This window comes from Opisthorchis viverrini, assembly GCF_000715545.1.
Source record: "Opisthorchis viverrini unplaced genomic scaffold opera_v5_19, whole genome shotgun sequence".
Classification (NCBI taxonomy): domain Eukaryota; kingdom Metazoa; phylum Platyhelminthes; class Trematoda; order Opisthorchiida; family Opisthorchiidae; genus Opisthorchis; species Opisthorchis viverrini.
This window is the reverse complement of record NW_008751675.1, coordinates 1,978,746-1,995,851: the sequence shown is the minus strand read 5'-3', so window position 1 is coordinate 1,995,851 and position 17,106 is coordinate 1,978,746. Positions and strand designations below refer to the sequence as shown.

The following is a 17,106-nucleotide window of genomic DNA, read 5'->3' as shown; positions in this document are numbered from 1 at the left end:
GATATTTAGGGTGAGCAAAGTACATTCCAACCCTGTTTCCGACAACATAACCTGGCGACATTTCTGTGTTCCCGAAAATAAACCTATTTTTATTTATTATGAAAATGTACTGAAATTTCTCGAATATCGTGCCAACTGAAACATGAGGCGACCTGTGTGCAGCACATTCAGTTGTAGGATATCATAAACAAGAGATTCAGTTGAGTCTCTCGTGATAGCCAAATTGCTTTGCAAGTGAGTGTATTTCTCAAAAACAGTCCAATTTGGCTTCAAGTAGAACATAAGGTTGACGGAAACTCGGGGACTGCGCCTACCTGGTGAGCCCCAAGAAGGGTGAAACCGGTCGTGGGCTGTCGAAGAGTTTTCAGCAACCTTGTGAGTAGTTCCCTTAAAAAAAACTATTTTTTGTTGACATTTGAGAGCCGGGATTGAAACGTTTGTGAGTTTCACATTACAACCACAAGTCTCATCAAATTCGAGGATTCACCATTCTATACTAGCTGGTCTCCCTAAAAGTAGTGTTTTTTATTGTTGCTCCCTTGTCTTTGTTGTTCTGTCAGACTCCTTCCGTTAGTTGGCGTGCACAATCTACATTGAGCTGGGGAAATTTCATGAAACACTATAGACCATCCATTCCAACTTTGCTCGGAAATTTATGCCAAAGCAGTTTTTTATTTCATAAACTGAACCGGGTCAAAGTACATTGAGATTACGCAGCAGAGCAATCAGAATAGACTAGACCGGTCAACTGAAACCGGCTCAGCTTGGCTGCTTACTGTTTTCTGTTCCAAAGTCACTATCATCAATTCACTCTGATGTATTATCAAGTTTCGTCAAACTTTTCAAAGTATCTTACTCACCTGAACCTGTTGCAATGCCTCTGTGTAGATTTTAGTGAAAGTGTCGGACTTATGAGACAAGCATAGCAAATTTCACTGTTTCCCTAATTGTGCACTGTATGCGTTGAAAGTAAGCCGTGGATACAAAACAGTTTCCACTCTGTTTACCTAGGAGTGCCCCATTCTATGTGACCACATTCAGCTTGGTGCGATGAGCAATTCACTCCCTAACCAGCTCAACTCAGTGCCTAAAAATTAAGGAGTAACATTTGCTGAGTGAGACCAATGCTACAGCCTCAGGCAGTCTACAGTTCTGAAACAGGCAGTATTGTTCCACATTGAAGAATGGTCAGGGTGCGATATCACACTAAATCAGTGTTGAGTGTCAATTCACGGCTCTTGTCGGTTAGTGTGGTTGTCAAAATGTTGCTTCGGTGGATTGGGGAGTTTCGAATAAATTCTGATCAGATTCGGTTCGTTAATCTTCCACTTCAGAGAGTTTCATTTGATGGTTCACCTCGATTGCCAATGGTAGATTTTCCTTGGTCTTTGTGGGTCTTTGTGAGTACTCCGAAAATTTATTTCGAGGGGGGTTGAGGTCAAGTGGGATTCAACTATTGACTACTCTTCCTTCTGATGACCGCTTGATGTCAGCTTGACTGATCCAAAACCTTCTGACTTGGCCTGATGAAGCCAAAAGTGAGACGTTGCCCCGATAAAAACGACCGATTGTTTATCAAGCTCCTCTGAAACGATGACTCCTCAATCGGTTCCAAACCTTTTCCAATCGATTGTGAAATGAGGAGATATTATACCTGTTCAGTACTGTCTATTCAAGTTAAGATGCTTAATAGCGGAAAGAAGTCTATGCACTGTTGGTTCTGTAAATCATATGGTGACAACTGTGCTCTAAGGACACTTCATGAACAGTCTAAACTCAACAGTTATCTATCTACCACATCTCGTTTTTGGCCTAAGTGATGTTCCTTACACATCCGTTTTCTATCATCGTGTTACTGGGTGATGCAAATACTTATTAAAAATGTAGAAATGAATATGAGAGAGACATTTTGCTCAAATGTCGCTACTGTCAGGAAGAGTTGAGCATGTGAAGGCAGACAGTACATCTAGAGGACTTCAAAAATGAGTCTGGAGCAATCGCGAACTGCGGGTGGCCACAAAATCCAGGTGCACCGTACTATTTTGTATTGTTTACAGGTGTGTACAATTGTATATGTACACGGAGGTCAAATGGACGTTAGAAATGAATCATCCATAGATCTAATGCGTAGGATCAGGCGCACACATCAGCTAGATCAGGTACTAAATACCCGAAGTCTTCGCGGAATAATATTTTTGGAGTTGAAAGAATATTGATTCACCTACAGTTACGCCATGTGGAACCACGGTTACGCCATATGGAACACACCGTATTGAACTGCATGCAAAAACGACCGCCATTTGGGCGGCTGAATAATGGTGTGTAAGGCCGAAGAATACTCACACTACAACCACACATGAGTTTGACAAATGGTTTTGGTTTTGAGACATGAAGGAATCTGGTTGTGTCTTAGGGTGTCTGACAAGTACTCATACACAGAGGTGTGACACATTTCGAGATATCCTTACATTACACTTGGAAATGAGCAATCCTTTCGTAAACTACTAATGAGTTTAAGGGGCCACTCCACCCGTGGACGCATTTGCATGAACAAACTCGCACCTGCGGGACATCAAGAACCTCGAGCTCTATCATGCGCAAGGCACCAAATAGGGGGTAAGCTGGTAGCGTTGTTGTCCCAGCTCCTGAAAATGTAAGTATGCCACCTCTGCAGTTTTACCGCCCGCTTATCTATGACCTGAAGGAGTTTGTTCTGAGCAGCATCGACGGACGCGACTGCACAGTATTCTGCGGGAGGAGTCTGCTATTATACTGACTAGTAATCGAACTGGCGCTTCGAGAGTTCTTCGGAGTTTCATCTTCCCTGGACTGTCTCACGACTCTCAATAGGCTTGTGTGATTTTGAGTTACTAGAATTCTCCCTGGACTTTAGGGGTCATAGCAAATCCGACCCCGCGCAACTATATGTACAGGCATTTAGTCGTTCAAACAATGTTTACAGACGAAGCTGCCTCGAAAGCCAACCAACCATGCAACAATACGCACTTGACGATCTTTCTGTCTCGAATCGGGCATGTCAACCACTTTGGGAGATTCCGACAGATATTTGGCACTGCGAAGACATATGCATTCACGTAAAAAAACATTGCTAAATACCGTGTTGCTGTTGATCGCTGAGCTTGCCGCCGGTTTTTTCGACAGCACCTTTGGACTAGGAAGGGCGCGCCGTCTTTGACATGAACTTTCAGGACCAGCTTGTTTGGGCTTGCCAAGTATTAGCAGTCCAATGGGAGGCCACTTAATGGAAAACTAGATCAGGAGTTTCCTGGTTAATCCTTCTAGACAACTTATTGTTAAGAATTGGACGTGCACCAAAATTCTCGGTATAGCGGTCGAACAGAAAAATAGTGGTTCGACCACGGAAGTTTTCGCGATTACGAGTCGTTAGCTTGGACTACCTTTAGATGCTATCTTGGCATTTCGAACTGCAGAGCGGCTTAAAGGTTACCCGTATTCGAAAAGAACGTCCCAATGAATTCAACTAGGGCGATACACTCCAAAGATTCCTAACTTGACGCTGCGGTTCCAGTCAAGGAGTGATTTTTTGAAAGTTCCGGTGGTCCAATATTCGGATTCGCACAAGTGGATCGAACGTTGCTTTGAAAAAAAGACGGCTTCTTGAATCCGGGATAGCCTTACACGCACATCTCTGACCCTTCTCAACCACAACTAACGGTGGCGTTTGAGCTCAATTCAGATGGCAAGCGAGATGAAAATCCAAATGGAAACATTCACATAAGTTTTGCCGCAACTGTGACACGAACTAAGACGTATCTTTTGGACAGTCTACTGGATATACGGTTACTAAAAACTTGTTGGTGTATGCACAACATATTTGGTTGTTTTCTTCTAGTTAACGATTGCGAAGTTCCTTACTGCTTCATCTGTTGCAGTTGATGGGCCTTGGGAAAAAGAGTTGAGAGCAAGATGAAGCACATCACGCACTTTCTACGCCAGTTTCATTACTAATGTACAAAAATAGCCGTATTTTGGAGATAATTTCAGAAATCTCGGTGGCACACTGCTTTTCACTACAGACCACGTCACTTTAAGCATCTGATGACATGACCTTAAAGAATAGCCAAGCCATCAATCCATAAGTGACCCCAGGGGGAAATAAATTCTCGGGATGAGTGGAACCTCCATCTGAGAAGTAATCACTCGACCAATCAGTCAATACTTGATCATGTGATGTGATTTCTGTGATTGAAAAATGAGCGCTGTTATATCCAATTTAAACGAAAACTAATCACATTGCCGTTCAACCGCTTCAGGAAGAACGGTCAAGTGCTCAACTACTGGCCGGTAGGTTGCGGGTTCTCTGAGTTTTGTGAGATACTCACCGCTCGTGATTCTCAATAGGGATGAAACGGCTGTAAAGTGCTTCTTGCTGCTTCAGAACACAATATTCTCTCACTGGCTCAAAGGAAAACCAATATACACTTACAGAAACGCTTGCTGAAATTCATTGCCGATTCGGAGTAAACTTTCATCACCATAAATTTAAACGGACTGTCTTGGATTGAACTCAATCGCTCTGCCATTTTGTGTTACGCCCTGACATTTTTACCGCAAAATGACGGGAAAAGGTGGATACTTCAACTGATTTATGAATTCATTCTCATTAACCATGGCTTGTTTACCCATCTAGCAGGTTTTCAGATGAAAAACTTTTCATTAACAGACTGAATGTACGATAGGAAAAGTATCAAGTATTTTGAAACCAGCACTTACTTATAAAACAGGATGACACATGTCGGTAGCTCAGGTAGCGTAGATGGTGGATGACATCGTGAAAAATCAATTTCTATACGACACAAAGAGTATCGAAAAACAACGCTGGTCATTCATGTGCCGCTCACCACTTTCAGAAACCAGATCATCCGTAAGATGTCAAAGACTTCAAGCTCTGTGGCCGAGTGATCATAGGATTGGTGAGATTGACTTCAATCACGTGGCATTAGGTGGATACGGCTTACATCACTTTACACCACAGATCATACGCGGCATACATTGGTTCGTTAAGTCGAACCGCGGCGGCGGCAGCCACTGGGACCTAATTCAACCAAGACCACATCGTAACAGCCAAAAGTGCACGCCATCATGACTGTGTTGAACAAGAACGACCACAGGTCCACTTACTGCATTTTGGCGTTTTTGGGCCCGACGGTCGTTCGAAAGTCGGTAGACATACACTGCACTTTTGGAATTCCTTCATCCTCCACTTGTTAATTCTCATTAAAAAGATCGTCTTGGTCTAGTGAAAACGGACGAGTTCTTTTGGAAATTCTGTTTGGAAAATTCTAGCCCTGAGTACTTTCGCCCAAAGTTGGTTGGTAGTTGATTGTGGGCGTATTATTTCGGAATGCCTCGCAATTCTCTGGCTTTTTTTTGAGCTCAAGATAGCTCCAAGAAGCGCCAACTTACTGACCGAAAGGTTCGTCATTTGAACCCAACCTCTCAACAGTTCTTGACTAGATTTGGATAACCTCGTAGTCTCTCGCCCCTTCTGCTTCATTCGGGTGTCGCGGCAGCTAAGTACCGAAAAGGTTACAGCTGAGTGACTGTTATCGTCCAACAGTGAATGGGTTCTACAAGTTGGGTGTTACAGAGTTTCGCGCGCAGAGCTGACCAGTCGTTTTGCTGACAAGCAAACTTGACCTAAGCAGCCTGAAGTTTCGAAGGTACGCGAGGGTAATGAATGTACTGGAGTCGTACTTTGCAGACCCCGTTGAAGAAACAGTATTTTATACGATGAGCCTCAGACAGTCCCACAAACCTTCGCATGCAAAACCGGTCTTTGAGGAGCTTCAGGCGATTCACAAGGAACTACCCGGCTGGGTCGGTCGGTTCACAGCCTGTATGAACATGGCATACGAAGATTAACAAGTGGCGTGACCGGTACTTCTCACCTTCAACCACCGACTGTGACGTTCTCACTGATCAGTAATCCTTATATCGACAGATACTAGCCAACCATCATACATTTTCCCTACTTTAGACTCGAGTAATTCACTACTTACGACGGTTGCTGATGATGTTTGGGATGTTGGGCAGCAGAACTCTGCTGTCAGTGTTTGCTACTCCACCACGACCCAAACCACCTAAAATTTTGCAGTTTAATCTTATGGACCACGGCCTCCTTGATGCCTTCTTATTACCGTGGACCCCGGTCTGGAAAGCCCACTGATAGCCTGGTGCGCTTGACCAAACCATAAAAAGTCAGCGAAGTGCGAACAGGCTGCTCTATTGATCACTGTCGCGTACATGCGGGTCAAAAAGAGTGATACCAAGATTACAACTCATCTGTCAAGGGCGAGTGAAGAACAACCAATGAAATCTGTCTCAACGAAAACAGTTATTCCATTGGCTGTTATGTAGTCCCGTTATGTTCGAAGCTGGTTCTCCTAATGGATCTCGCATAAGTCAAGTCGACACGGATGATCACTTGTGCAACATTCCATTTGGAGTAATTTGTGCGTACCGGGGATTGTCGAGTAAAAGGTAGTACCATCTGCATAGATCAAGTACAATATTCTTCGTCTAAATTCAAAATCCCTTGGGATGTGCTCTACGTCAGCGGTTAGGTTCACACCAAAAAGAGGAAACGCGTGCCCCTGACTAACTCCTCTGGTTACGAAAAATGCAAATATCCACTAGCACATCTGGATGACGCCAGTCAAGCCCGTTCAACCCCGTGGCATTCCGAGACAGAAAGATATTAAGGACTTGCAAACCAAAGAGAACCCAAGTCTCAGACCACTAGACGGATTCGATGAAAGACAGCTGAGCAATCGAACTGCTTTTGAAGCAGTAAACGAAGTAATCCAGATGCTGAATTTTGATACATATTGGGTTCATATTCGACCACGTTTGCTTGGGTTCTGTTCAGCGGATTGGCTGAAACAACTTGTATTCGGGCATTTTTTAAAACTCTGATTCTATAAAACATCTGCATCTCACATAAGGTTTTGCCTGAGCTGTCTAAAATGTATCCATCCTAAACCCGGAAGGACTCACCGTTTCGTTTGGGCACTCGGAAACAGCGAATACAACAGTGATTCGCTCCTTGTTAACGATTTTTAAGCAGAATCAAAGCACGTGTTTAGAAATGCCAGCGGATAACCAAGATTTGTGATGAATAGCTAATGGTTGGATGTTCACTTGATTTCCGTGTTTGTTGGACAGCATGGGGGACCTCGGTAGCGCAGTAGCGTGCCTAAATCCAGTAGTGTTCAGAAATAACAGCCTGTCGGTACCAGGTTAGAAAACACGTCCTCTATTAGGGAAGGACCATTATAAACTTGCAGCGGTTAGTTTTCACAAACTTCGTCCTAGAGTTTATATAGCGACTAAAATCACTGGACGCATACCACACAACCCCCTCAAGGATTTATACAAGTCAACTGGTGTTCACATCGCTTTGTGGCACCTTTCACTAATGAATTTGAAACTAATAAAAATATATAAAACAGATTCGGATGAATCCAGCGTGCACTGATGGAGTGGTGGTAACACACTCGCTTCGCACGTCAGATGTGCGGAGTTCAAACTCCGGCATGACCTTCGGGTATGCACTGCTGGGTAACTGTATCAGTCCCAGTGGTCTCCCGAAGGATGATATTTCCATCCGGATAGGAAAGGCCAGAGCAGCTTTTATGAACCTGCGTCACTTGTGGCGTAGGCGTGACATCAGCTTATCCTTCAAGGGTTGAGTTTACAATGCTGCGGTGCGCTCCATATTACTATACGGATCAGAAACCTGGCCGCTGCGCGCCGAGGACGTCAAAAGACTTTCAGTGTTTGACCATCGATGTCCTCGGAGCATCGCCCGAATCTGGTGGGAAGTACGCCCAATGCTATTCAGGAGAAATAACTCACCCTCGATAGATGAACTGATCACACTGCATCGGTTGCGCTGGCTTGGCCACGTGCTCCGTATGCCAGTCGACCGAATTCCTCGATTCCTCAAAGGGCTCTTTTCGCACAACCACGTGAAGGGTGGAAGAGAGCCAGAGGCAGTCAAACAATGACTTGGCAGCGAAGTATGAAAGCCATTACCAGCAAACTCACCTGCACTGGTCATTGCCGTCTTCCTGGATGGGGACCCCGAGACGGGCCACATCAATGGCTAGAGACATTGTCAGACATGTCCCAGTCGCGCCCTTAATGACGCTCCCGCCTCCAATGCGGGAGCCCCTTACCTCCCCGAATCATCGGTGAACGAAACCGTGGCAGCTACAACCACTGTACGACAATTACGCGGTTATTACAGCTGACAATGATGATGAGTTCTAATAAGAGCGAAACTTATCCCACTTGGTGTGGACTCCGCAGAATGATTGCACTAGGACTGGATGACGATTGTTCAAACGAGAGTAACGTGCTTACGGATTCTACAAAACCCCGCAACCACCAACATCTGGAATTAATAATCGCCAACGTAAAGTCCGTGTGTTTACGAGACATTTGCTCCCTGCTGCGCCAAACCAAAGTCACAGACAGAGAAGGAACGCGACAAATGCACTGAATAGGCGTGTACGCATGGACTTAAACGCGCAATGAACAGAGAAATGTGTGAGAAAAATCAACAGGATACAACCCGAAAAATATTAGCCATATCTAAAGGTGAAAAGAACAGACAACCAGCGTGAGCTGTTCAGTGCGGCAGATGGATTCGGTCCTGAATGAATGCTGCACAGTCTGTTTGGTAACACACAAGGACGGATGCGTGGCTGCTATGGGTGAACACTGAATAGAACAAAGTAATAACTCTCTCTGTGGAAGATGGATGGGTGTGAAAGTGAACTAGCGCATTTGAAGCGCATCAAAAAGGAGTACAATCTGTGACAAATACAAGTATTATAAGACATGAAACAAACAGGTACTTTGATGGAGTGCAGAATGTGAGTGAATGTGTGTGTATGAGGCGGTGGATTTCGCTTATTATGGTAGACAAATCACTGAGATTGGCGCTTCGGGGGGGGGGGGGTGAGGGGAGTAATGATACAGCTACGGATGCCTGAAACCATGGAGTGAATGAAGACGGGAAACAAAGGGTTACAAAATGCATCGCCTAGGAAAAATAAAGTCAGAATCATGCCTTGGTGGTGGGGGGAGGAGTATGGTGCAAGGGAGTGGAGAATAACACAGCCTCTGTGGCGCTAGCTATACTACAAGTTAATCTGGATGTCGAACACTCTCCAACTGTCGATTATTCTCGGGAGACACGGAGGTGGGCTGTTTGTCAGGTAGCAGAGGCTGGACAGTATCTTCATGCGCAGCCGTGTGGATGGTTGGCTTTGACGGTGATAGTGGAGATACCGATGTCGAGGGTGCAGAGAGGTCACTGCGTTCAGAATTTCCCGGAACACTAGCCTGCGTCTCACCGCACGAGTTCGCAGACGACACTTGGAGGTGAACGGATGGGAACTGTGAACTGTAGCCAAAAGAAATAGCAAAACGAGACGTGATGAAAAATGCTACTTGCAAAGTCCATTTAAGTGAAGTACAGCATATATATGTATATATATAATTCGTTGTGAGAATGTAACACTTATCGTCGCACTCGGCTTGTTGTGTCACTCATTAGCCTGCGTCAGAATGCATGACAATCGGTGCACCGCACTCCTAGAACAAACCACACAACGGTCTTCCGATGAGCCCATAGGCTAACCGACCAGGGCATGTCTACGTTTGGTGAGCTGTCGCGCAGTAAGTCGATGAGTTGTCAGGTAGCAGAGGCTGGACAGTATCTTCATGCGCAGCCGTGTGGATGGTTGGCTTTGACGGTGATAGTGGAGATACCGATGTCGAGGGTGCAGAGAGGTCACTGCGTTCAGAATTTCCCGGAACACTAGCCTGCGTCTCACCGCACGAGTTCGCAGACGACACTTGGAGGTGAACGGATGGGAACTGTGAACTGTAGCCAAAAGAAATAGCAAAACGAGACGTGATGAAAAATGCTACTTGCAAAGTCCATTTAAGTGAAGTACAGCATATATATGTATATATATAATTCGTTGTGAGAATGTAACACTTATCGTCGCACTCGGCTTGTTGTGTCACTCATTAGCCTGCGTCAGAATGCATGACAATCGGTGCACCGCACTCCTAGAACAAACCACACAACGGTCTTCCTATGAGCCCATAGGCTAACCGACCAGGGCATGTCTTCGTTTGGGGAGCTGTCGCGCAGTAGTACAGTCGATGAGGTGCCATTGTACTGAGTGGACCACATAAGTTAAATGTGAAACTTTAATCCAAGTGGACTTACAATCCACTGCCCTCTAGAGGCAAAGTTTGGATCAGTTTTTTGTACACTCAGCACCGCACAGATAAAAGTGAAACCAAACCGTCATCAAAGTTAGTTGAGTTTAGCCAAAGATCAAAAGCAGTTTGCCGTCCAAATATAGAGATTGCGCGGCTCATTTGAAAAGCTACAAAGTGAAAATAATCTGGCGACCAACAGGCCGCTTCAGCTTTTGGTCTGAAGACCAGTATGACATGTGTAGAGTTGTTAACAATGGCTGAAGAGCGAGATGGCCCAAGTGGTTAGAGCATGAATTTACTCACCGGAAAGTCAGTGGTTCGAACTCGATCTCTGCCTCTCGACTTCCCTTGTCTAGGCTTGGGCAACGTGGCAGTATTCCAGCCGTCGTGCTTCCTTCGGGTGGCATAACAGCTGGGCACCGGAAGGGTGTCAGAGCTAAACAATTATCTTTTACTATTATTATTATTTTTAGAGTAGTAGTAGTCACCAGCCACCGGAGCCTACAGTGCCATTTGTGCATATCTGAATTACAGGAGATAGTGTTCCCCAACACAAGTGCTTTAAAAAAATCAAATACTCGGCTTCTCATGTCTGTAAAAAACTGTCTGACACGCAGCTTCTACGAAAAACGACGGGGGTAATTACACAGGAAACTAGATGGTGGGTGTGCAGTTGGTCGCGTCAGCCAATCTCTTGTGAATTGACGTATTCCAGCACCCTGATCTATCTGGAGATTCGGGTCCATGTAGTGATCTTCTGATCAGCGCCCACCACGTTTGTTTATGTCCCTTCAACCTATCTGAACTTTACGGTGTCGTAGGATTGATGCGCCATCCACAATGTTGAAGTAGAAACAACAACATTAGTAACACATACCTGTCTGTCCAGAGTGTTTGTCACACTCCTTGCTGGCACTTTCAACCTGATGCAGCAAGATCGAATGTACGTTTGCTCTTAATTCGGACACCAACATTCGACGTGGCTCAAATGAAGCAGAAACGGACCATCCCCATAGTGGGAAATACAAAACTGATCGCGTCAAACAAAGAGGGCTCAATAGCTGATAACGTTAGCGTACTTAAAATTCCCGACTTCAACCATGGAAGTCGGAAGTTTTTGGCATAAGACAAAACACTGAAAAAATATCACTCAAGGAAGCTAGGTTGCAAGAAAAAAATAAAAACTATTGAGGGGAATGTTGGTAGCTCGGTTAGCATAGACGGTCGTTGGTTTGTTCGCTGAGTTGGGAAATTTGGTTGCATCACCAATCGAGGTGGCACATATGCAACGCTACTTGACGCTACGCTTCCCTACGGCCCCTAACAACACACTGATGGTGTAAACTCGACTGGTGATGAAATGTTTACAATCAAATTGCCCAGTTCAGGGGACAAACCAACGACTATCAGTCAAAATCGAAACTGCTGTACAAGGTATATAAAACGTAGGTGTGAGATGTGCCGCCAATGATAAGCGGCCGATCCATATTGGTCTGTGCTCCCCAGGAGAATGTCCTTGCAAGTGTAGCGTGATTTTGGTCGGTCCTGAGACTGCGTGCAGAGAACCATGCTTCTGAAGGACCTGCTCATCACTGTCTCTGTTGGCGACAGTGTTTTCATTGAAGTGAAGAACGAAAAGCGTTCGCCACCGGAACCGGATCGACAGACAAATAGTTGTCTGTCTAGGGGAACTGAATAAACCCTGATTTTAAAACCCAACAAGTGGCATGTACGACTCCCTTAGCAAGTAATTGCTGGCAGATGAGACACCGGTAGAACTAACTGTTGGTAAGAGGCGAAAGTCCTGGGCGTCCGAAGGGCGTATGAACTGGGGACCGTCATCATCATTCAGTGCATTGCGAACTCCATACGTCAACCGACTACCCTAGGAGTAAGATGTTGGTCGATGAGAAAAAACTTCCTGGGACTATACACCTTTTGGTCTAGACTTTGGGTAAGTATACTGCTTTCGGGGGAGAGATGGCGAATTTACTGGTTCGAACCCGACCTCTGCATCCGTCTAAACCAGGGCAATTTGACAGTACTCCAGCCCTCCTGCTTCCTTTGGGTGGCGTGGCAGCTGGGCATCAAAAGGGTGACAGTTGAACAATTAGCTTTTTTTACACTGCTCTCACAACAAACATGGTACGGAATTACACACAACGATGATACCTCCTGCTACTCCGCCGAGACGATGGCAATCTGGATACTGTCAGTCAGCATCGGCAAATAAACGAGATTCTTGCAAATGTGCCCAGACCTAATCCTCTCTGTCCTTAGCCTCCTTTCTTATAAATACCCCACTTTCCAAACCAGCCCAGCGTGTCATCACCAATACAGAATTGTGCATCATGGCAATAAATCCCAGTCCATACTACTGGCTTGAAATTCACCCGCGAACGGCATATGAGCTCACTGCACTGCATTTAACTACTAATGTAAGACCTTCGACAAAGGTAGTTAAACAGGCTACACCTGCCTGTTCGATGTTGGAGCTTGCTGTCCCAAAGAGTCAAGTACCAGTGTCATTGTATGCCCTACGAATGTTAGCCTCCATAAATTGCAAATACTAGGCAACCTGGAAACGAGCGCGCTGCAGTAATGCCGTGCAATGGAATAATACCGAACGCAACGACTGAACCGGCTCTGCACTAATGGTTCCCCATTGACAGCCGAGCTCAAAGTATTTCGACAATTTTAGCCTGAAGTAGGACAAACGGCCCCGGCATGCATTTGGTTGGCCAGCCAACCGGCAGAAAGAACTGAAGGGATTTTCTTTCTGCACTTTTAGTCTAGAGTGTGCCTGAACAACCCACAGGAGCAAAGCCGACACTATGGTGAAGTGAACGGATTATATGATCATCTTTGAAAGCTAACGCGTTTGTTCTGTCATTTGTTTATGGCCGGAATGTCAATAATGATAAAAACAATCAGGCTAATTAACACCAGCTCTCGTAGGCAACTCTGACTCTTCAATAAACAACACCTGAAACTTATTTCTCCATCCAGGAAAGTGATAACCTGACGGCTTTCGGGGACGTGACAATTCCAACTAGGTCAACAATGCTGACGGAATGTGATCATCCTCACTCGGCAAATATGTACCGTGCGGCACATCTGGCCCAATAAGTACGTTACCACAGTGACCCCAAGAGATATATCAACGGGAGAATTCCTTCTGAGAGGAATGTTGAGAACTCTCAAGAGTGGTTTAAATTTTGGGATGATGGTCATCTAGATTGATCATCAACTCACTAACCCAAAAGTGTTATTGCACACAGAGAAACTTACTAAAATTGAGAGCTCGGATCGGAGATCACATCACCAGGAGTTAACGATTCTGGCTGCCTCGGAATCACACCATTCGATATGTGGTGTCCATTGGCAGTCGATTTCCACAAGCCAGCTGGAGTGACTGACGTGTTGGCACACAGCTGCAATGCGGGAGAGGCCTCGAAAACGGCCAGTAGCACATTTCGATTCAGCCCAAACCACCATGGGTTTCCTGGTCCCAAACAGAACGAGTTGACCGAATAGATGATGAGACTGAGCAGGACTGGGGCACAAATGAGCGAGTAGCTGATCTGAGCTGCGGAGAGATAATTATCCAAACGGAGAGCTAGAAACGCGACAGCAGTACACAGTAGGAAATTGATGAAGATATGTGAGGCATAGTAGTAGACTGGAAGTCTGCGCTGAGTTGGAGGAATGTTAAATGCAGTAAAGTATCTGATGAGAGCGAAGATAAATCCAATCGTACAGAATATAAAACCCATTCCGAGAAGGATGAATGATGGAATGAAAGTCACAATCCATTTGGAACGGATCCAGTTGTCTAGACGAGAGATTAGAAAAAGCAGCTGCAGAAGATTCGCCGCGATGCATAACTCAAGTGTGAACGAGCACACACGACGCGGACGCGATGGCATAAAGGCAGGGTCAAATTCATCAAAGGTTTCTTGTCCAATAACCGATCTGGCCCGAAACCGATGCCGAGCGCGACGTCGACGAGCCCAGGAAAACATGGATCTAGAGTCTATCATAACAAAAAAGAAGCCAAAGATACCCAACAAACCAACCAACAGAAGGGGTGTGAAAATTGTCAGATAGGCTAGCTGTAAGGACGGTAAAGATAAGTGCAAACACAACAGTATCTCGGAACAACTGAGAAGAAGAGTGAGAAATGTCGACACGGACATGGCTTGGATGTACGGAAGTGCCGGATCCTCATATGTTGGTATAAATTCTGGATTGATGGAGGTATGTCGCTGACGTAGCCAGACAAGCAGCCCTGTGAGCCAACCGAAGAAGACAGTCATTTTCCATAGCCACAACGGAAAAAACAATGCCCAATAAGGCAAACTAATCAGGTGGTCGGACTGCGCCCCAACCAACAGCAGCCACCAGAAAAGACAAAAACAAACAAATATATTTCCTTCGTTCACATTTTCCAACCTTTCTTGTAAACTCATGTTCAACGAGAATACGAAAGTGAGCGAGTAGTATGAACGATGTGTTTAGCGCGGCATCCAGCTTTCTTCTGAGCACAAAGATTGTTATACATCACATGGCGAGATTGGCTGAAAAACAGACGGAAGATTCTGAAGGTGAAAACGAGGATGATCAATCCTTCCAGTAGAATGAAATTCACAGGTTACGAAGCAGATGAATAAAGGGACGCGGCCATACGGCGAAACTGTTCAACAAGCCTAAGCAAACCATTGAAACTCTACTAATGGTGCATTAAACATGTGTCGACATGCAGAGGAATGTATTATTTATTATTAATATTATATTATTATATTATTACTATTACTATTATTAGTATTGGTACAACTCACTCCATTGAAACCACATCTCTTTTGACAAAAAAGTGTAGATAGCCGATGGTATCGGGAGCGCAAAATAATCCGCATATATATACACGTGTGTGTATAAATATATATCACATAATAGTACACTCGAATCAAAAAGGGGTATTGTGTCGGCATAACATGGCAATGGTTAAAAAATGGTGAAGAAGTGGAACAGAAGTTAAAACGGACAGTCACGATAGTAGAAGGGGATAACACGCGCACCACTGAGTTCGGCTCTGTGCCATGCAAGCCAATCATCATCATCTTCTTCTTCATCATCATCACATCGACAGCCACCGATGTTTCACTGCCGTACATGCAAGCCAAAGCATCTAGTCACAAATGCACACTGCCGTTTGGCTCCAATCAAAGAGTGAATTCGATCCACTCGATGGAAAACCAAGCGGTATCTCTTTATGTTGCTGGTCAACCTTGACGAATCCATCAACCAAAGTTGAGCAGCCAAACAAAGCAACTACAGGCGATTGGTGAGGTTGCGGCCTTATAACGCAACCAAGCCAGAAAAGCCCGTCAACGGTTAGCACATCACGCGGGATGGCCCAAGTGGTAAGAGCGCGAATTTACTGACCGGAAGGTCCGTGGTTCGAATCCGACCTCCGCCTCTCGACTTCCCCTGTCTAGGCTTGGGCAGCCTGGCAGTATCCCAGCCCTCGTGCTTCCTTCAGGTGGCATGGCAGCTAGGCACCGAAAGGGTGCTACAGCTGAACGCTGGCTCAATGGCGATTTGGATAATGAGTGGAGAAAGGTAAAACAAGTCATGACCAAAGCCTCTGAAAGAATGTGCCCGAGGTTGCTAGCATATCTCAATGGACACTAGATCCCGTCACAATTCAGCGAATCTTATTGAAGCCACGAAGACTATACCAGCAACAAACGAATGTGATGGGGCGCGCAGATCCGACAAACGTCGAGTAATAAAGAGCACAAACATTGACAGAAAGTCCTGGTGGATCGAAAGCGCCCGAGAAATGGGGAGGTCTTGTGATAAAAGTAATGTTACACTGTACTGACCGAAGGGCGGATAGTGGTGAGACGATATCCGAAGAAGATGGAACCTCACAGAAAGGCTGTCATGAACGATGAGCTGGACACTAAAGAAGCATACAGCTGGTGCCCATCAACTCAACCACTGAAAGGATCCAGTGAGACCGAGCAAAACGTGCATTCCAACCCGCAACTGCTGACGGAAGTAAAGCGTCTAATTTCAGCCCAACAAAGCATCTGGTTCAGCGGTGTGTATCCTGCACTCTTTAAAGGCTGTGAGCCAGTGAGACCGAGCAAAACGTGCATTCCAACCCGCAACTGCTGACGGAAGTAAAGCGTCTAATTTCAGCCCAACAAAGCATCTGGTTCAGCGGTGTGTATCCTGCACTCTTTAAAGGGAGTTAGTTGTAATACACCACTCATAAGGTTGCTGAAAACTCTACGGCAGTTCACGATCACTGTCACCATCTTGAGGCTCATCAGGTGGGCGCATTCCCCGAGTTTCCGTCAACCTTATGTCCTGCTAGAACACAAATTACACAATTCGAATTACACACTCATTTGCATACCAATTCGGTTTTGTCGGGAAACCCACCTGGAATCCACTTGGGCCATGGGTGAGCTTCCCGGCAAAACCAAATTGGGCCATCCTGTTATCCAGCTCATTTAGGCTCAATGCCTCATCATCATCATTGTCAGCTGTAAGAACCGCGTACTTGTCATGCAATGGTTGTGGCTGCCACAGTTGAGGAGGTGGGGGCTCCCGCATTGGAGGCGGGAGCTGATAAATTCGTCCATAAATCCAGCACTGTCAGTGGGCTGTCAAGTGGGGGTTGGGGGTTGGAAAAGGAGCTGTGCATTGAAGGCAATAGCTTGGATGCACGAGCGCCATTGAGGGCGCGACTGGGCCATATCTGACAATGTCTCTAGCCATTGATGTGGCCCGTCTCGG

General features: G+C 45.5%; 1 protein-coding gene across 1 annotated transcript in view; it reads right to left on the bottom strand.

Annotated features, from left to right (window-relative positions):
- Positions 1 to 8,564: 8,564 nt before the first annotated feature.
- Positions 8,565 to 17,106, bottom strand: part of T265_12860 (hypothetical protein) — a gene marked incomplete at both ends in the record, with an annotated part of 24,098 nt that continues 15,556 nt past the window's right edge. Inside the window, 2 exons of the mRNA XM_009165895.1 lie at positions 8,565 to 9,460; positions 13,585 to 14,584. Coding sequence (XP_009164159.1) covers positions 9,202 to 9,460; positions 13,585 to 14,584 — 1,259 coding nt within the window. The remainder of the gene's footprint in view (positions 9,461 to 13,584; positions 14,585 to 17,106) is intronic.